The following is a 22,103-nucleotide window of genomic DNA, read 5'->3' as shown; positions in this document are numbered from 1 at the left end:
CTTTAATCATCTTAGTTGCTCTTCTTTGCACTTTTTCCAAAGTCTCAACATCTTTTTAGCAATGTGGTGACCAAAACTGGATGCAGTATTCCAGGTGTGGCCTTATTAAGGCTTTATAAAGTGGAACTAATACTTCACGTGATTTTGATTCTTTGTCTCTTTTATACATATGAAGAACGGTTGCAGGAACTGGGCATGGCTAGTCTAGTGAAGAGAAGGACCAGGGAAGACAGGATAGCAGTCTTCCAATATTTGAGGGGCTGCCCCAGAGAGGAGGGGGTCAAGCTATTCTCCAAGGAATAATATTCTCCAAGGAATAATAGACAAGGAATAATGGATGGAAACTGATCAAGGAGAGATTCAACCTGGAAATAAGGAGAAATTTTCTGATAGTGAGAGCAATCAACCCATGGAACAGAAGTTGCCTTCGGAAGTTGTGGGAGTTTCATCAACTGGAGGCTTTCAAGAAGAGATTCGACTGCCGTTTGTCAGAAATGGTGTAGGGTCTCCTGCTTGGGCAAGAGGTTGGACTAGATGACCTACAAGGTCCCTTCCAACTCTGTTAATCTGTTAATTACAACCAAAGTATAAACAGAGACAGTATCCACAGTTCAACCCTGAGCTACTGTCAGGCACAAAGGATCAGGACCATATGTTAATGCCTGTCTCATTTTGAAGTGACTCTGGGCTGATTACAGCATAAACTGTTACGTTGCAAATCAGATTTATTGCTGTGGCCTATGTACAAGAATCTAGTCAACTGAAGTTCAGTACTAAGGGTTACACCAGATAAAGGTCTAGAGCAGTGATGGCTAACTTTTTTCGGACCTAGTGCCCAAAGCATGTGAACCCCCAAATGCAATGCGTGCACAGCCCCCACGCATGCAGCCCCGCATGTGCATGCACCCAGCCCCTGCATGTGCACATGGCCCCAACGCACGTGCCCCACCCCCCTCACATGCACAGCAGAATCATGATGACCAGCCAGCCAGCGGGAGGCACACGCGCATGCACGGCGGAGCTGAACAGAGGGTGCTATGTGTCACTTGTGGCACGTGTGCCATAGGTTCACCATCACAGGTCTAGAGAATTCAGGAGAAGTTGGACTTGGACCATTTGTGGGAATGCAACGACTCTAAGCTGATGACATGCTTAACTCCACCACCTCCAGCTTTGCCTGCTCTTCTCCTGTAGCTACAGATACTCTCTTATATTGGAATATATAATGTTCCCTGAGATTTTTTTTTTAAAAAAAGGTTTGAACAGTCAAACTTGATCTTTCTGCAAATTATTCAGAGTATATTATAAGTCTGCATTCTAACTTTCTGTAGATAGTAAATATTATCCCCAAGTACTTACATGGTTTGACCTGGTGTAGCTCATGCCCCTTTCAGTTTAAGGATTTTAGAGCACTTTGCAAAACTTGTAAGTTTGTCCTAATTGATCTCAAGTACTTTCTCTGAGCAGAATTCCACAAGGGATTGCAAGGTCCTCCTCAGACCAACCTGCATTAACACCAATATCATTACATCACCCACTTTTAGAGGGTTGAAACATGCTTATGTGCCAACTGTGGTGACAATCTGTCAATTAAAGATAAAGGTTTTCCCTCTCCAGTCGTGTCCGAGTTTAAGGAGAGGTGCTTATCTCTGTTTCTTGGCTGAGGGAGCCAGTGTTGTCTGAAGACAATTTCCATGGTCATGTGGCCAGCATGACTTTATGCCAAGGTGCATGGAATGCTGAAGGGGTACCTATTTATCTACTCACATTTACATGCTTTAGAACTGCTAGGTGGGCAGGAGATGGAGCAAGTAACCGGAACTCATCCCATCACATGCTGCTCGGGTCTCAAACCCCAGCTGTGAGTTTTCCAACTGGCATGCTCAGTGTCTTGCTTTAACTGGTGAGCCATCATGCCCACTACCCTGTCAATTAAGGGGTTAATATACCGTGTTTCCCCAAAATAAGACCTCCCTCAAAAAGAAGCCCTCCCCAAAAACATTTAAACCCATGCGCAGCCGGTCCCTGCCATTTCCTCTGGTTAGGGTTAGGGAGACAGAGCTGGAAATCAGGTAAGACGGCAAGAGTATCCCCGTCTTGCTTACTCCAACCCAAAATAATAAGACCTCCCCAAAAATAAGGCCAAGCGCTTATTTCGGGGTTCTAAAAAATACAAGACAGGGTCTTACTTTCGGGGAAACACGGTAATCATTGAACAATATAGTGTAACCCAGTCTAACTCCTTTACTTATCACGATTTCTGTAATATAATGGCTCTCAACCACACTTTTAATTTCAAATCATCATGGAGTGTTTAGCAAAACTAAAAGCAAATATCTATCAGTAGAAGATTCCTCCAGCTTGTGCCATAAATCTATTCCTGGAAGTTGAGCGAAAGGGCGATATTTAGCCATCAGAACTGAGCTACCATTGAAAAAACTATATTCCCCATGAGCAATTCAACTCTTCTTTAAAGCCACCAAGTGGGTGGTCATTCTTTCTACCTGGGTTATTGTAGGAAAAGAGCAGGATGAGCTGGAAGGTAAGGTTAAACGTGTCATCAGTATGGAATCATTGTGTTGCCACAAGAGACGCAAGTCCAGCTCCCATGAATTCCGTTGACTCTCATCTAGCACAGTGGTGAAATCTGAACTGGTTTACTACCGGTTCACTGGCAGCACATGCGTGCTGCATGCCAAATGCATGCTGCATGCGCAGTGCACACCAAACACACGCTGAACACGTGCATGCACAGTATGCACTAAAAAGAGGCTTGGGAAGGTAAGTAGAACAGCGGGGGGAGGGGAAATCAGCTGTGCCACGCAATTTAGCTTCGCTAGAAAGCAGGATTTCCTGCTTTCTAGCAAAGCTAAACCGCGCGGCACAGCTGATCATCGGAAATGCTGGTTCAGAGGAACTGGTAGCTTTTTTAAACTACTGGTTCACCCGAACCGGTAGTTTTTATCACTACCAGTTCTCCTGAACCGGGACGAACCGGTAGCATTTCACCCCTGCTTCAACTCCCAGAATTGCTCAGCCAGCTTTGCTTGCTGAGGAACTCTGGGAGTTGAAGTCCTCCAGGCTTAAAGTTGCCTGTTTCAGAGGATGAAAAAACCAAAACCAAAACGAACACAAGACACAGGAGGAAAGAAAGAGCTTATCAGGTTTTCACTCATGTTGCACAGTACCAAGAGGTACCAAAATAAACACAGTTGGACTGGATTCCCTTAGAGAGAGCAATAATCACTTTTTCCTTGGTGGTTTCGGGTTAGCTGGACAGTTGTCAGCTTAAAACATTTGTGAAATGTGGCACAGTTCCACACCCCCCAATCGGTTCTTGCAAAATCGATCTAAAGACGGGCTGAAATGAGGGTAACGGTCAGCCTTCCCAGGTAGATTAGACAAGAAATAAACCCAATGAGCTAATTGTAAAATATTGTAAAGCTACAAATAGCAGAATCCTGCAAGTCTGAAAGTACAAATCCTCGGCCGTCACTTTTCACAGCCTAATAAGTTAGGGAGGAACAGTGGTGAAATCTGAACTGGTTTGCTGGCTGCGCATGCGCGCCACGCGCCAAATGTGTGCTGCTTGCGCATGTGCAGGGCGCTCCAAAAGAAGGCTTAGGAAGGTAAGTAGAACAGCGGAGGGGGATCAGTTGTGCCGCGCAATTTAGCTTCACTAGAAAGCAGGATTGCCTGCTTTCTAGCAAAGCTAAATTGTGCGGCACAGCTGATCATTGGAAATACTGGTTCAGAGGAACCGGTAGCTTTTTTTAAAAATCACTACCAGTTTGCCCGAACCAGAGTGAACCGATAGCATTTCACCCCTGATCTAACACCAATTTGGCCTTGAACATTAGGTGACAATTCCTGTATAGAGGGTGCAATAATAAATTCCACGGGATTTACCTTTCAAATAAAGAAATGTACCATGGTCCTTCTAAACTAATTCTAGCGACATGACACTGATAAAACTTCTCAGCCTTTTATTCATCATGTATGCTAATTTTCATGGCCTTTCTTATCATCACCTGACCCCAGGATACTGCAACCATCCTAAATATGAGTCAGTTGCCAAGCACTTGAATTTTGACCACACGACCACTGCTGCAATGGTCGTAAGTGTGAAAAATGGTCGTAAGTCACTTTTTTCCAGTGCTGTTGTAACTTCGAACAGCCAGTAAATGATATGTTGTAAGTTAAGGACTACCTGTACTATTGATAACATGGTGTGTAGACCTAGCAGGGGTAAAATGCTCCTGGGTCGGACCGGATCACCCGATCCGGTAGCGATGGAGGCGGGTGGTTCGGAGAACCGGTAGCAAAAAACCCTGCCCCCCCTCCCCCATGCCCAGCTGAGCCGTGTGATCATCGGAGGCTTTTTTTCTTTTAAATGCCTCTGATGATCCAAGCTGAGTGGTTTTTTTAAAAAAGCCTCTGCCGATCAGAGGCATTTAAAAGAAAAAAAGCTTCTGCTGATCAGGCAACTCAGCTTGGATCGTCAGAGGCATTTTTCTTTTAAATATCTCTGCCGATCAGGCAACTCAGCTTGGATTGTCAGAGGCATTTAAAAGAAAAAAAGCCTCTGCTGATCAGGCAACTCAGCTTGGATCGTCAGAGGCATTTAAAAGAAAAAAATCCTTCTTTTCTTTTAAATGCCTCTGATGATCCAAGCTGAGTTGCCTGATTGGCAGAGGCATTTAAAAGAAAAAAAGCCTCTGCTGATCAGGCAACTCAGCTGGGATTGTCAGAGCCTTTTGAAAGCATTTTTTTTACAACCTCTTTGCCAAAGAGGTTGTAGAAAAAATGGTGTATGTATAATATATGTATATATATATATATATATATATATATATATATATATATATATGTATATGTATATGTATATGTATATGTATATGTATATGTATATGTATATGTATATGTATATGTATATGTATATGTATATATATATATATATTGGCCACACCCACCGTTAAATTACACCCCCCACACACACACCAAGCCACACCCACAGAACCGGTAGTAACAGATTTTAGATTTCACCACTGAGACCTAGTCATCGGTTGAGGCAGCAGGATTAAAGCCAAATAAATCAGGCATGTCCAAACACTGTACATAAACTAGAAATGACGCATGGTTGTTTTCCCTTCCTTCCCAACCTCTCATGCCAAGGCATGAGCCCCAGTCACTAGAGGATTTCATGACATCAGCAAAACTTGGTCGTGAGCTCAGCCCAGTGGGTTGGGACTGGAAAGGCACGCAAATGGAAATAACACTCGCCACTGTGGGATTTGCACTGATCTTTCCCAAAGGAGACCCATTATCTGTTTAGCTGGGTTTTAAATTCCTATTTCTGACCCCAAAATCCTTCTTTCCACTGGTACTCTCCCATTTCACTCTCCCGGACACATTTCACCTGTGTATGGTTTGCCAATTGCACAGTGGCAGATAGGACTGCGCTGCAGGGCAGGGGTCTCGAACCTTGGCAACGTTAAGCCTGGTGGACTTCAACTCCCAGGAGCTGAAGTCCTCCAGGCTTAAAGTTGCCAAGGTTGGAGACCCCTGCTGCAGAGGGTAAAGGTCATTGCCCAGAGGATCACTGGTTACCCCCTCCCTTCTTTGGAAGAGCTTTATAGCTCCCCAAGTTCACCCAAGAGACTCCAGCATTTTTTCCATGATTTAAATATAGACATCTAAACAGATCTTCTTTTTGGTTGGCAAAATCTTCATCTACCCCGGTGGTCAGCAACCTACGGCTCTGGAGCCGCATGTGGCTCTTTCATCCCTCTGCTGCGGCTCCCTATCGCCAGTCGGCTCCACAATTGATAGGGCTTTCAATTAGAACAGGTAGAGGAAAAAGGATGCCATGCTAGGAGGAAACTCTATGGTGGGGGAATCGGACTTCCGGTTGGCTCCAGAATTGAATGGGGGGGCTTCTGGTTAGGACCTTTGCGGCTCTTTGAGTGTTTAAGGTTGCCGACCCCTGATCTACCCTAACTTTCCAACCATGATAGGATTTCGGCTTAGACCAATTTCCTGACAGTGAATTGTTTGGGGGTTGTGGGTTTTTTTTTTTGCAGATGTGCTAAGTGTCAGCATCCCAGCACTGACATCGGAAATTCAGTTTATTTGGAAATTCGTTTATTTTGAGATAGCATCGAAACCTGACACTAAGGCTAAAAACATGTTTCAACTTTTCAGAGAATGCATCTGGCAGAAAAGTGCTGATTTATTATGGCGCTCAAAAGATCAAACTCCGGCAACGGGAGGACATGCCAAGAAATCTCCATGATGCGTTCCTTCTCAAATTGCTTCATCTCTTCTTTCCTGGAAAGATTTGTAACTGGACCATTTGGTCTTCTAAAGCTCAAACTGGGAACCTCATGAGATCTTTTCAATTTAAACATGAACCAGGCGATCTTCCAAAAAAAAAAAAAAAAAAAAAAAGACTGCATATATCAACTACTGATTTTTTTGACGTTTAATCCACACGGTGTAATTCTTATACTTTTCGTTCAGACTCTAGCACTTATCCTGTCCTGAATCCAGTTCAACTGGGAGAAGCTATCAGTGGTGGAACTCAATTTTTTTTTTATTACCGGTTCTGTGGGCGTGGTAGGAGAAAGATACTGCAAAATCCCCATTCCCATCCCACTCCAGATGGAGGATAGTGCAAAATCCCCATTCCCACCCCACTCCAGATGAAGGATACTGCAAAATCCCCATTCCCTCCCCACTCCAGGTGAAGGATACTGCAAAATCCCCATTCCCTCCCCACTCCAGGTGAAGGATACTGCAAAATCCCCATTCCCTCTCCACTCCTGGGGGAAGGATATTGCAAAATCCCCATTCCCACCCCACTCTGGGATCAGCCAGAGGTGATATTTGCCGGTTCTCCAAACTACTCAAAATTTCCACTACCAGTTCTCCAGAACCTGTCAGAACCTGCTGAATAGCACCCCTGAGCTAAATTCATTTAATGACCGCATAATTCACACAACAACCGCAGTTTGATTCGCCTGACAACCATGGCCACAAAAAAAGTTGCAAAACTGGAAGTGGCTCATTTAACGACTGCCTTGCTTAGCAACAGAAATAATGCTCCCAATTGTGGTTGTAAGTCAAGGACTAGCTATATAAATACAGCCAGTGTAGAAAAGCATCCAGCTGGATTCCTGAAATAGTTCAGATAGAATTCCCCAAATTTCTGCTGCAACTTTCATTTCCTTCTGGCCAAGTTTCCTTGTTCAGATCCTGGCTTTATGACAAAAAATACCAGCTCTCTTATATCAATATCGGTTCCATTTCCCCCCCCCCGCTCCCCACGATTACAATTACATTATCTGCTTTATTTAATGGGCTTTAATTTTGTTTTTAATAGAAGTTGACTCTTTGGAATTTTGCTGAGTGTTTCCAGGAAAAAAACAGCCATGGCAGGCAATTATCTTTAAAAAGTGTATTAAATATTTGAAGTAAAAGAGGAGAGGAAAACAACTTACTCGACATTGATTATTATTTTGATACGTGCCTCTGCACAAAAGGCACTTATTCACACATTTCCAGTTTGTTGTAACGTTAACTAATTTTTTTTTAAAAGGGGGATTCAAATCGCAGAGACCTATCTGTGATATTTACTTTCATTTTGGATAGCGTTCAACGTTTTTCTACGAATCTGTCATCTCCTGTGCTGAGCCTTGATTTACTCTATACCGACAATCACATTTTTTCCCCCTAATATCATTTCCAAGTTCAATGTTTATACAACTATTTGTTTAGAGAAGTTACAACGGCACTTTTGATTGGTCCTTGCTCCTACAACCGTCACTGCGTTCCCATGTTTATGTGAGCAAAATGAGGATGCTTGGCAACTGGCATATATTTATAATAGTTGCAGCATCTTGAAGTCATGTGATCATTATCTGCAAGTGGAAGAAAAATTCTCTTAATGACACATGTTTACTTAACATCTGCAGTGATTCGCTCAACAAGCACAGCAAAAATCAGGCATGATTCACTTAACAACTGACTTCCTTACTCACAGAAATTCTAACTTAACAACTGAAGCAGGGGTGAAATGCTCCCGGTTCGGTTCGGATCGGATCGCCTGATCTGGTAGCGATGGCGGTGGGTGGTTCGGGGAACCGGTAACAAAAAATCCCTCCCCACCCCCATGCACAGCTAAGCCGCGCAATCATCAGAGGCTTTTTATTTTATTTTTAAAAGCATTTTTTCTACAACGTCTTCGGCCGAAAAAATGCTTAAAAAAAAAAAAAAAAAGCAGCCTCTGCCGATCAGGCAAGTCAGCTGGGATCGTCAGAGGCTTTTAAAAGCATTTTTTTACAACCTCTTTGGCCAAAGAGGTTGTAGAAAAAATGGTTTTAAAAGTTTTTTTTTTTTTAAAGTTGCCCATGCCCACTCAGTTATATTACCCCCCCCCCAAGCCATGCCCACAGAACCGGTAGTAATGAATTTTACATTTCACCACTGAACTGAAGACCTCCAAGGTCCCTTCCAAGTCTCTTATTCTGTTAAGTGGTCTGTTAAATGGAGTTCGTGATCTGAGGAGCTGAGTTGTTTTACCTTCAGCTAGAATATTTTAGGTTACATTTGATGCTTTCAAGAAGAGACTGGAGGGCCATTTATCTGAAAGGGTATATACCAGTGATGGCTAACCTTTTCCGAACCGAGTACCCAAAGTGCGCGCGCAGGTGCCTGTGAATGCATATGCCCGTGTCCAAACCCCCAAAGTGCAATGCGTGTGCGCCCCCTACATGCACCCCACCCGTGCATCCGCCCTGCCCCACCCCCACATGCACACATGGCCCCCGGCATACACCCCTCCCCCATGTATGTGTGGCAGAGACCCGAAGACCAGTTAGTAGGTGGGAGGCACGCACCCGTGCGTGGTGTGGATGAACTGGGGCGAACCTGGTGCCATAGGTTCGCCATCATGGGTATATAGAGTCTTCTTCTTGAGCAGGGACAGGGTCGGACTAGATGACCTTCAAGGCCCCTTCCAATTCTGTTACTCTGTGTTCTATCTGAATGATTTTGACCTGTACATCAGAGGAAGAAGTGTGTGTGTGTTTGTGTGTGTCACAAAACATCCTCTTTGCAAAGAAATTAGGCCTGATCAGCCAGTTGCCCAGGTAACCAGCCTCCAGTCTCAACTGCAAGCCCGACAAAGGTACCACAAAACATGAAACGCATGTGCCCATCGCTGCACACACACGTGTCAAACCATGATTGAGAGCAGGAAAAACAACAACAACAACAACAACAATGTGATTCTCCGAAGCAGAGTCCCGGCACAAATCCCCAAAGCTCTCCCACCTCAAATCAGCTGAACGGCGGCACTGTCCCCTTTGCAGAGAAGCTGGCTCTTTTCTTTTAATTTTCAGAGCGATTTCTAATTTAACCGAGGCTGATTTCCCCGTCCTGAGCTACCCGTGTTTTGCAAATCGGATTAAAAGGAATGCAGATTTCCCTTTGTGGGGAGGGGTGGGTGGGTAACGCTTCAGCTGCATCCACCATCTTTCCTAGTCCCTCCCTGCAATTCCCTTCTGACGGGAAAAGCTCTCCCCAACACCGGAAAAGATTTTCTTCCTTTCTTTCTTCCTTTCTTTTTTTTTAAAAAAGAAATCTGTTCACCTACCTATTCTGCTCCCCCTCCTCTGGAAAAAAAATATGTGTGCTATATTCTGCTGGTGGTTTTAGCCTCGCTTCGCCATAAATGGAATGGACAGTTCGCCTCCGTCTTACTTCCCTGTCGTCAGCAAACAGCAAGCAAGCGGCAGGCTGGAGAAAAGGGGGTTTTTTTTCGGAATAAGAGCTGCTGTCGCTGCTCCTCCAGGATGTTTGGGCAATGGGTGAGACACCCAACTGCAGATGTGCTTCCTAACAGCCCTTTCTGGAGAAGCTGGGGGTTGGGTAGGGTGCAAGGAAAAAAAAAAAGCAAACAAGCTTTGCTTTTCTCTGCCGGCCGCTACAATTTCTCCATTTCATCCATCATGACTGATTGCTGCCTGGAATGAAGGAGAAACTTCCTAACAGGGAGGACAATTAAACTTGTTTTCAGAAATTGTGGGGGCTTCATCACTGGTGGTTTTTAAGAAGAGACTGGACCGTCATTTGTCTGAAATGGTACAGGGCAGCGATGGCGAACGTTTCCACGCGAAGGTTGCGTGGAAATGTCATGCACGGGTTCTAGCACGCATGTGCACGCAACAATCAGGTGGCCGGCACGCATGTGCTCACCGGTTTTTGGCACTGCTGCACGCACAAAGGACAGCTGATCATCGCACGCGCATGTGCGCCAGAAACCCAGAGGACAAACAGGCAAGGCTGTGAGTGCTGGGCGACAAGCCTTCGTGTGCCACTTTGGGCACGCGTGCCATAGGTTTGTCATCACAGGTATAGGGTCCCCTGCTTGATTAGGAGCATTAAGTAGGGCATCTTTCGGAAACTTCACACAAGGGGCTGGACTAGAAGACCTCCAAGGTCCCTTCCGGCTCTACTCTGAATGTATTTGTGCTAGCAAAGAGCATTATGGTTTGCCCAGATTTTGATTTACTGATAGGCAGACGAACGACTAAATTGCAGCTTTTGTTCTTTTTTATAACTGTTTACAGTTTATTAAATTTCTATACCGCCCTTCTCCCGGAGGACTCAGGGCGGTGTACAGCCATATTAAAACACATAGATATACAAAATTTAAAACCAATTAGAATCAAATATATATAAAAATTTGGCCCACAAATTAAAACACACATACACCCATTATAAAATTCATATTAGGCCAGCCCGGCTTGCTGGAACAGAAGAGTCTTCAAGGCGCAGCGAAAGGTACACAGGTCGGGGTTAAGACGGACTTCTAGGGGCAAGTCATTCCAGAGGGCTGGTGCCCCCACAGAGAAGGCCCTCCCCCTGGGTGTCGCCAGTCGGCACTGTTTGGTCGATGGTACCCTGAGGAGCCTCTCTCTGTGGGAGCGTATTGGCCGGTGGGAGACTGTTGGTGGCAGAAGGCGGTCTCGTACATACCCCGGTCCTAAGCCATGGAGCGCTTTAAAGGTGGTGACCAACACCTTGAATCGCACCCGGAAGACCACCGGAAGCCAGTGCAGCTCGCGCAGGAGGTTTGGGAACCGCTGCTCAGTTGCTAAAGTTCAGAGGTGACATATTGATTTTTTTGGAATCACATTTTTCGTGGTATTTGGTTAATAAAAGGGTCTATTTATGCATGGGTGGGTTTATTTTTGAGTATACCCTTTTCCCCGAAAATAAAACATCCCCAGATGATAAGCCCAATCAGGCTTTTGAGTGCATGTGCTAAAATAAGCCTCCCCCTGAAAATAAGCCCTCCCCGAAAATATTTAAATGCAGAGCTGGAAATCAGATAAGATGGCAAGAGGAGCCCCATCTTGCTCCATGCGCCCCAAAATAATAAGACCTCCCCGAAAATAAGGCCAAGCGCTTATTTTGGGGTTCAAAGAAATATAAGACAGGCTTTGTTATTCATCTTTTCCTTATTTATCTCTTCACATCTATTTATATTAAAGTTTCATCCTTCATTCTTTCATTGTTCTGTGTTTCAATGTACACTTCTAGTACCAATCACAATCATTTAAACATATAGAGTACATCTATATAGAGTACATCTATTCATGTTATCCAATCATCCAATATGCAAACACGGCACATCTTTGAGGGTTTTTTCCAGTGGCAAAATCCAATTTTTTTTACTACCGGTTCTGTGGGTGTGGCTTGGTGGGGGTGGTGTGGCTTGGTAGGCGTGGCAGGGGAAGGATACTGCAAAATCCCCATTCCTTCCCCACTCCTGGGGGAAGGATATTGCAATTCCCACCCCACTGTGGGACCAGTAGAGGTGGTATTTGCCGGTTCTCCAAACTACTCAAAATTTCCGCTACCGGTTCTCCAGAAAGTGTCAGAACCTGTTGGATTTCACCCGTTTCCCCCCCCTCCATTTCAGAAATCCCTGTCACTCTGATAGTTCTCAGTGTCTGAGGAGCATCGTCCCTGATCCCTAACAATCTCCTGCCCATCCCACTCTGTTTGTTAAAAGAAAGTAATTTTAAGCAAAATGCAAAAAGCATGCCGCGAAGAAAATTCGTTTTTCTCCAAATCTTAATTCCTAAAACATTCCACAATCTTGTTATTGTGGGGAAATAGGGGGAGGAAAGAAAATTAGGTTATGTTTACTGTCTTGCGTTGTTTGTAAAAATAAGAAGGGTTGGATATAAATTTAATAAATATACAACTCGGGACTGCAGGAAGCACAGACGGAGGGAGTGGGGCAAAGAATGGAAGAGAGGAAAAGAATAGACCTGCTAAAAAAAATCACTTAGAACAATACTGCAAAGTTGAAGCCCGTTGTAAGCTGTACTACTATCTGCCTAACTCCTACTAAATCAGCCCCATTTACGACTAACTACCCAAGTTAGGTTAAGACACTCTGGCACTGTGTGTTTCAGTTGACTTGACCATGTAATAATTTCTGAGGCTAACATTTATGGGGTAACAATAAAAATGGATGAATAACGATTCATCCCTGGCATTCCTTCCCATTAAGTCTTGGTGGATTCATCCAGAGATCAAGGGATCTTGTTGCTGGGAGAAAGCTTCAGAAACTGGGATTCTGCCATGAGTTGGCAATGTTAAAACACTCAATCAACAATTTTAAGGGCTTATGCGCATGCCAAACTGTTTCATATCTTTTAGGTTATAAATTACAAAATAATGGAATAACAGAGTTGGAAGGGACCTTGGAGGTCTTCTAGCCCAACCCCCTGCCCAAGCAGGAAACACTACACCACTTCAGACAAATGGTTATCTAACATCTTCTTAAAAACTTCCAGTGTTGGAGCATTCGCAACTTCTGGTGGCAAGTTGTTCCACTGATTAATTGTTCTAACTGTCAGGAAATTTCTCCTTAGTTCTAAGTTGCTTCTCTCCTTGATTAGTTTCCACCCATTGCTTCTTGTCCTGCCCTCAGGTGCTTTGGAGAATAGCTTGACTCCCTCTTCTTTGTGGCAGCCCCTGAGATATTGGAAGACTGCTATCATGTCTCCCCTAGTCCTTCTTTTCATTAAACTAGACATACCCAGTTCCTGCAACCGTTCTGCATATGTTTTAGCCTCCAGTCCCCTAATTATCTTTGTTGCTCTTCTCTGCACTCAGGTGGCCAGTATGAAATTGTATTATCTGGACATAAACAAATATTGGCATTCCATGGACTTCTAAATCTATTTTTTCCAATGTCAAGAAAAACAGGCACACCAAAATTACTTTTCATAATTTTATCCAACCTTCAGGAGGTTCCTTTCTCGTTTAGTGCCAGCGGCTGGAAAAGCATATAATTTTCAATGTTCTGGTTCCAGTGGATTGTTTGGGGGAGAAATGAGCCTTGCTCATCTAAGATTATTTTCTTATGCCAACATGACAATTTGCCTCATTTATTTTGGGATAATTTACTTCTAGAACGTGTAGACCATTGTTCAGAAGAGAGCTTTCCATTGCAATTTAAGTATAAGTAGATTCTATTCTTGCTGGCTTGATTTCTATATAAGCCTTGGCAGGTTGTTTTCTTGGAACCACAATGAAACAGAAACAGAATAACAAAGTTGGAAGGGACCCTGGAGGTCTTCTAGTCCAACCCCTTGCTCAGGAAGGAAACCTTACACCATTTCTGACAAATGGTTACCCAACATCATCAGCCCATCCCTGGGTCTATCCCCAAAAAGATCGCATCCAAAGGAAGAGATTGCTAGCAATATATGCAGGATTTCTGCATGTAGAAAGTGTCAGAAATAGGACAAAACAGAGCAGCTAGGCTCATGATGAATAAATCCTCTAAAGAGAGAATTAATTGCCTTTCTGAATTCCAACTGCATCCATGGACCAATTTTGCAATGCACAATTCTCCTCCCAACTTTCAAGGGATGTTTCCAACTCTCTACCATTTTCTGAGTAAAGGGAGGAACGAGGCTGTTCAGAAGAACTACAGAGCATAGCCAGAACTTCTGTCATTCCTACGTAGCTGCTATCTTAAGCACCCTTCTCTGGAAATGCTCAACTACCGTCCTAAATAAGGATTTATGATGCTGTTATAAAGCCCCACCCTCTGCCAGATACCCTCCCAGGTAAACAGTTTAACATTAAGCAGACATTCAGATGGAAGAGAGAGAGAAAAATGAAACGAGTCATAAGAAGAAATCCTTGAAAGCAAGGCACAACAGTAGCCTATGGAACATACTGGCTAAAAGAAAAAAAGGAGTATGTACGCATGTACTGTGTTTCCCCGAAAATAAGACCCTGTCTTATATTTTTTGAAATAAGCGCTTGGCCTTATTTTGGGGGAGGTCTTATTATTTTGGATAATACGTAGAGCAAGATAGGGGCTCCTCTTGCCATCTTACCTGATTTTCAGCTCTGTGTTTAAATATTTTTTTGTTTAAATATTTTCTGGGGGAGGTTTATTTTAGTGCATGCGTTCAAAAGCCCAATTGGGCTTATTATCAGGGGATGTCTTATTTTTGGGGAAACAGGTACATAAATATATTTTCAGAGCAGTGTCATTCACAGAAATAGCTAAGATAGCAACAGCAAGAGCACTTAGACTTATATACTCCTCCATAATGCTTTACAGCACTCTCTGAGTGGTTTACAAAGTTTTCCCCGACAATCTGGGTCCGCATTTTACCAACCTCGGAAGGAGGGAAGGCTGAGTCAATCTTGAGTCGGTCAGGATCGAACTGCTGGCAGTGGGCAGAGTTTGCCTGCAATACTGCATTCTAACCACTGCGCCCCCCAGTGGTTAGAATGCATTTTAATTTCTACTTTCCCCAAACGTCTCACGTATAATAAAAACAATTCACTCATTTCTTGGTTCCTTAAACAGAGGACAGCATAGACGTTCATCAGGTCTTCTTCTCCCATACTTAACAATCAATTGTTTAGTGACCTCAACTCACCACCTCAATTTACAACCAATGGCTGTCCTCGGCTTAGTCCTCAATTTACAAGCAATTGTTTAATGATGGTTCAAAGTTAACAATGGTATTGAAAAAAGTGACTTATGACTGTTTGTCACACTTATGACCATTGCAACATCCCCATGGTGACATGATCAAAACCTAAATGCTTGGCAACTGGCGTGTATTTATGACGGCTCCAGTGGCCCGGGGTCATGTGATCATATTTTGAGACCTTCCAACGAAGTCAATGGGGAATCCAGATTCATTCAACAACCAGGTTATTTACCTTAACCTTATTACCTGTATCACTGTAGTGCAGAGGTCTTCAAATTTGGCAGCTTTAAGACTTGTGGACTTCAACTTCCAAAATTCGGGAAGTTGAAGTCCACAAGTCTTAAAGCTGCCAAATTTGAAGACGTGTGCTGTTCTGATTCACTTAACAACTGTGGCAAGGAAAGTCATAAAATGGGGCAAAACTCAATTTGTAATTAACTGTTAAATACTGTTAAAATTAACAACTGTTCATTAACTGCTTATTACTGTTAAAATTAACAACTGTTAATTTGGGGCTCGATTGTGGTCGTAATCGAGAACTATCCATACTAGTGAACTATATCTGAAAAATGCACGCATGAACCCACATAATACAGATAATCCGCAATTAAAATCATTGGTTTAGCAACTGTTCAAAGTTACAATAGAACTGGACCTATGCCTGGGCCTTTTGACTAGTCCTCACACTTATGACTGTTGCCACATTCCCACAGTCACCCGGGCAAAATTGGTAACCAGCATGTATTTAAGACAATTTCCGTGTCCAGAGATCATGTGACCAGCTGATTTCCAACAATGGGGAAAGCCAAAATTGCTGAACGATTGTGTTATTCCATTAACAAGCGCAGAGATTCATTCACTTCACAATCATGACCATAAAGGTCATCAAATCGCATACAATTTGCTTAACAACGGTCTTGTTTTAGCAATGACATACTAGTCTCGATTGTGGTCATAAGTCGAGGTCTACTTGTAATTCCTTTCGGAAGGTCTCCCCTACCACCAGAGGTAGAAGAATCGTACTCAGGAATGTCTATCCAATTCTTGCATTTCCACGAGCAATGCAAAACATCGTTTCAGAGATCATTTTGAAATTCCACATTAAGCAAGATCTGAACCAGTCCACCCTGGTTAGAGATAGTTATTACAGTCAGCAAAATAGGGTGCACCTCCAAAGAATTCTAGCCTTTATTTAGACTTGGAGCTAGTCATAATTGACAGGTCTATCTTGAGAGTCTATTATTATTATTATCTCTTTTATTCATTAAACATGAAACTCAAGTCAACTGAACATTCAAAAATGCATCACAAATACCATTGACTGGTGCTAATGGTTGATACGGATTGCTGCCAGCGTCCTAAGTATCAACCAAGTACCTTCTTAAGATGTACGATGTTCTGAGTAGCACAGTTTTTTGCAGTTCCGCTGGTGTTATTGCAGGAAGCTGCAATTTTTTGATGTGTTTTGTAAAATTCTTGGACATGGTACCAAGTGCCCCAATGACAATCGGTATCACTGTTACATGTTTCATCCATAACCGCATAATTTCGATGGCCACGTCGTGATATTTCGTGATTTTTTTTCCACTTCTTTTTCTTCGACTCTGGCATCTCCTGTTACCGCGATGTCAATAAATTCTACGTTTCGGTTTTCGACAACTGTGATCTCTGGCGTGTTGTGTTCCAAATGACGATCTGTCTCTATTCTTATTCTTAACTTTTATTCACTAAACATGAAACTCAGTCGACTGAAAATTGTTGTTGTTATTATTTTGCAGGAAACACATCATTTTTCTCAGGCTGAAATTCAGACTTGGGTTTTTGTGCAAAGTAGCAGTGGGAACACACCCCAAAAAGGAGGAACTTAATTCAATCTTACTGAACTCCATTTCAACATACATTTAAACATCCCTTTAAACTGAACAGAAAAGAAATTAAAGGAGCACAGTTAATGGGGTTACTACCCACATGTTGAATGCTTTCCAAAGTGGTGGCAAATTTTCAGTTTTCCTAGGCTTTGACAATCTCCTACCAAGCATATCAGCCTGGGAGATACGTTTCTCTGAGTGAAACTGAAGATCCAATATATTGATTTACAGGGTAATTACGCGAAAGTGCACAGATTGTTTTCTTCTTCTAATGATTGTAGCAGAAACATAGGTAAACAACTTACCTTCCACTGCAAGGAATGGAACCACTGGTCTCTCAGGTAACTGTTTGCAGCCTGCAATTTTAATGAGAGAGGAAAGAAAAATGAACACAAGTGTTCGGTTTTGCTAACCCATCATTAAAGCAAAACGCCAATCGATAGCTCGCATGGACTTTGCAGCTTTGAAAGGTCCCTGTCATTTCACTTGTTTGATCCCATTAACTTAGCATTTCTGGGCCGCACTCCAGAAGCTTCCACAGGCCGCCCCCCCCCCCGCTCCTCCCATAATAAGGATATAAAAGTAAAGTGTTTTTATTTATTTCTATCCTGCCCTTATTATTTTTTTTACAAATAACTCAAGTAGGAGAACCTAATCAACACAGCTTCCTCCTCCTATTTTCCCCACAACAACAACCCTGTGAGGTAGATTGGGCTGAGAGAGATTTACTGGCCCATGGTCACTCAGCTGGCTTTCATGGCTGAGGCAGGACTAGAAGTCACCCTCACCTGGCGATTGGCCCCAAGTCACCCATTTGGCTTTCATGGCTAAGGCGATGCTAGAACTCACCATCTCCCATTTTTAGCTTGATGCCTTAACCACTAGACCAGTGATGGTGAACTTTTTCGACACCAAGGGCCAAAGGACCTGCCCCGGGCGCATGCGCATGCCTGAAAATGAACTTCCGGTTTCCGGCATGTGCACTGGACAGCTAGTCTTCCGGGTTACTGGTAAGCATACATGCTCACACAGGAAAACGGAAGACCAGCTCTCCGGGACATATGAAGGCCAGGGATTTTTAAAAAGTTTTTTTATTAGTAGTTCAAAATTAAAAACATTGGACATAGATATGACATCACAGGTCCCAAGCATCTTCCAACACTTTAAACGAATACATAATATACTAATGATAATATAATAATATATTCCTTACACCTTATACGTTATTTAAACATAGTATAATAGTAGTAATTTATATCTTATTCCGATACAATTATACATATCTATACCTACATATACCTATCTATACAATTCACATACATATTTATCTATAATAACGTATATAATTCTAGTCTTACACTACACATTTGTCTTGGCTATCCTCCTTTTATCTAACCATTCATAGAATTTTGCCCAGATTTTATAGTACAACGTTTTGCTTTTATCCTTGAGTTCCAAGGTGAGTCTATCCATTTCTGCGCAGTTGAAAAGTTTTAGTAGTATTTCCTCTTCAGTTGGGGAATCTCTCCCTGTATGTGCGCAGGGCGATCAACTGGCCTTAGTGTGTCGAGATACACACGAAGGCCAGTTGATCACCCTGCGCGCATGTGCGCCAGAAACCTGGAAGAGGAACAGGTGATGCCACACGTGCCAGGCAACATGGCTCCGTGTGCCACTTTGGGCACGCATGCCATAGGTTCGCCATCACGACACTAGACTAAGCTGGCTCCTACATTGTTGACTGTTGTTCTGCCCCAGTTACGGACCCCAAAGAATGCAGCACACACAAAGCCCATACAAACCTTAATTTACTAATTAAGGACTACTAATGAGCTTTCTTAGTAGTTGTTCGAACACAAGTACAGTTTAAATCAGTCCTTTCTGAACAAGGGCTGTTAATTTAACTTCATTAACAGCCAACAAGAATCCAAAGAATATTAACTCAGTTCTGAGGCACATTATTTCAGATAACCGTAATCTTACGGTGGTTGGCAGAATGCCCAGAAGCAATTTGCAGGAAAACTGACAAGAGAGAAACAAGAGCTGAATCAAACGTTTCTGAAATCAAGACGTGAAGGAATGTGAACGAAGTTGTTTCCTGCAAATTGCATCAGTTGTCGTCCTTCCTTAAATAGGCTAGGGGAGTGGCCAATTAGCCCCAAGCCTTACTCTCGAGGAGACCTCTTCCTGAGGAGCCACTCCTGCCTTTTAACAGCTCTGCATGCTCATACGTCGAGAAGAGACTCCTCCTCTTCTTCCTCTTCACTTATGGAAGCTTCTGGAGGTTCTGAAGGCCCTGGCTGAATCCCCGCCTCTGGCACCACATCTTCTCCAGCCTCCTCATTGTCCGATTTGAGTGCCAGCTTCACAGGCTGCTGCCGCAGCACCACACCAGCCTCCTTGCTGTCAGAATCAGCTACTAACTGCACAGGTCGCAGTATCCTTCCCATGGAGTGGGGTGGGAATGGAGATTTTGCAGTATCCTTCCCCTGCCACGCCCACAAAGCCACACCCACAAAGCCACACCATGCCACACCCACAGAGCCAGTAGTAAAAAAATTGAGATTTCACCATCTAAAGCAAGATGGGATAAAGCAAGAATTTTAGGTGGCAAAAAACTGGATTTGCTTATCTGCCACTGAGCTTACCCACAAGAATATACTTTTTGGAAGTACCATATATACTCAAAGATAAGCCCATCTGTGGATAAGTAAATCCTTTTATTAACTACTAAATGCCATGAAAAATGTGTCACCTGGAAGAAGTCAACCCTTGAACTTTTTCTATTTTAATATTCACAAATGGCTTATCTAGGGGTGGCACATTTTTCATGTAACTTTGGTTAAAAATTCAAGGGTTGGCTTATACACCAATGGGTTTATCCATGAGTATATATGGTAGATTAAAAGCCCATGAGTATATACGGTAGAGAGTGATGTTTACATTTACAAAATTTTTCAAAATTCATATGCAATTGTACAATATAGCTTCACAGAGTCAGAATGGCTTATTTAGTCCCTTAAAATCCTTGCTTGGTGCATGAATCTCACTCAAATGCAGCCTCTGTTTGAGCTTATCCAGGGGGGGAAAAATCACTGTATCATTTCTGGCACTGTTTTTATGGTTGGAAAAATTTTCTCTGTATTCATTTGAATGTTGCCTTCTCGTAACTTCAACCCATTAATCTCGGTAAACTTTACCCTGGATTTTCCTTGAAATGTTTTTGTTAGAATAAGAATAAAACCAAATGGCTACACTTACACACACACACAAAAATGATGAATCACATTTTATCTAGCACCATTGTTAAGACTTATCAAATTTGTTTTTTCCTTTTGAGTACACCTAATTGCCAGGAATAGCCTTCAAAATTCAGGGAACACACTACAGGGCCAAATATAGACTCTGGTCAAAATTAGAACTTGGCCAACTTTTGCAATTTTCCAGAGATTAAAAAAAACCTAACTTGCTCTGAATATTGCTTTTTTTTTCTCCCTCTGAATACCCCTTAAGCAAGATGTAAATGGAATACAATCCATAAGTTAATTTTCTCCTGCCTCAATTATTACCAATGTTGTTTTTCAGGTGACCAAAATGCTTCGTTATTTCATTTTACAATTCTCACTGCCAAAAAAAGTAGGCGAAGAGGACTTTTGGTTTACATAGGTGGATTTTCTGACCTCAAGCAAGAGAAGCAGTCTTCCAATATTTGAGGGGCTGCCATAAAGAAGAGGGGGTCAACCTATTCTACAAAGCACCTGAAGGCAGGACAAGAAGCAATGGATGGAAACTAATCAAGGAGAGAAGTAACCTAGAAATAAGGAGAAATTTCCTGACACTGAGAACAATCAACCAGTGAAGAAGTTGTGGGTACTCCATCATTGGAGGTTCTTAAGAAGATATTGGACAGTCATTTGTCTGAAATAGTATAAGGCAGGGGTCTCCAACCTTGGCAACTTTAAGACTTGTGGACGTCAACTCCCAGGTTCCTCAGCCAGCAAAGCTGAGGAACTCTGGGAGTTGAAGTCCACAAATCTTAAAGTTGCCAAGGTTGGAGACCCCTGGTATACCGTGTCCTGCTTAAGGTCCCTTCCAACTCTGTTACTCTGTTAATTCATATCTGACATTCTCACCACCCCACTATCTTAGACACCCTCCTACAGTATGCTTCTACTTCTCTGTGTAATATGTACACCATAAATGGCTCATAATTACATACTGTGTCACGGCGTGGTTTAAATATATTTTAAATAAAACAAAACCCAGTGGCTTTTATACATCATACTAAGCCGTAAAACCAGTGAAGGCTTGGTTCTGGTGGATAGCAAATATAGAAACCATGGTTTTCAAAAAAATATAATGGCCGAGTTGGCAGAAGAAAAGGAATACCTGGCGGGAGAGCATAGGGTGAAAACCTCTACTGATCTTTGCTGTTGGCATCCTTGATGGCAGGGATGACATTTATGAGCATGGGACTAAGATATGGGACTTATTTATTAAATAGGGCTGTAGGTAGTCCTTGACTTACAGCCATTCATTTAGTGCAGTAGTGAAATCCAATTTTTTTTTACTACCGGTTCTGTGGGCGTGGCTTGGTGGGCGTGGTATGGCTTGGTGGGTGTGGCAGGGGAAGGATACTGTAAAATCTCCATTCGCATCCCACTCCAGGGGAAGGATACTGAAAAATCCCCATCCCTTCTCCACTCCTGGGGGAAGAATATTGCAAAATCTCCATTCCCACCCCACTCTGGGGCCAGCCAGAGGTGGTATTTGCCGGTTCTCTGAACTGCTCAAAATTTCTGCTACCGGTTCTCCAGAACCTGTCAGAACCTGCTGGATTTCACCCCTGATTTAGTGCCTGTTTGAAGTTACAATGGCACTGAAAAGAGAGAGAGAAAGACAGAGACAGAGAGACGGGGGGAAGGGAGAGGGAGAGAGAAATGGAACATAGCCATCAACTCACTTTCACGAGATTTATACCATTATTCTATTTTTTTTTTAAATTTAAATCATGTATACAATCGCTCATCTCACAGCAATAAGCTGGGTGGAATTTAAGAGTGAAGGCAGAAAGAAATCACCAATAAAATTAAACTGGCAATCCTCATAACAAATGTCCATGGTCAAAAAAGTATACCAAAGGAAAACAGCAATAAAAACCAATCAACTCGCAGAGCTTGCTTAA

The 22,103-nt window shown here is 42.8% G+C and overlaps 1 protein-coding gene across 1 annotated transcript in view; it reads right to left on the bottom strand.

Annotated features, from left to right (window-relative positions):
• The window catches only part of CMIP (c-Maf inducing protein), a 193,585-nt gene that overhangs the window by 56,112 nt on the left and 115,370 nt on the right, over nt 1-22,103 (bottom strand). The window contains exon 3 of the mRNA XM_034425425.3: nt 17,224-17,274. Coding sequence (XP_034281316.1) covers nt 17,224-17,274 — 51 coding nt within the window. The remainder of the gene's footprint in view (nt 1-17,223; nt 17,275-22,103) is intronic.

The sequence above is a fragment of the Pantherophis guttatus genome, chromosome 11 (genome assembly GCF_059756535.1).
Source record: "Pantherophis guttatus breed Tessera chromosome 11, ASM5975653v1, whole genome shotgun sequence".
Taxonomy (NCBI): domain Eukaryota; kingdom Metazoa; phylum Chordata; class Lepidosauria; order Squamata; family Colubridae; genus Pantherophis; species Pantherophis guttatus.
This window is presented reverse-complemented; position numbering and strand designations above follow the sequence as displayed.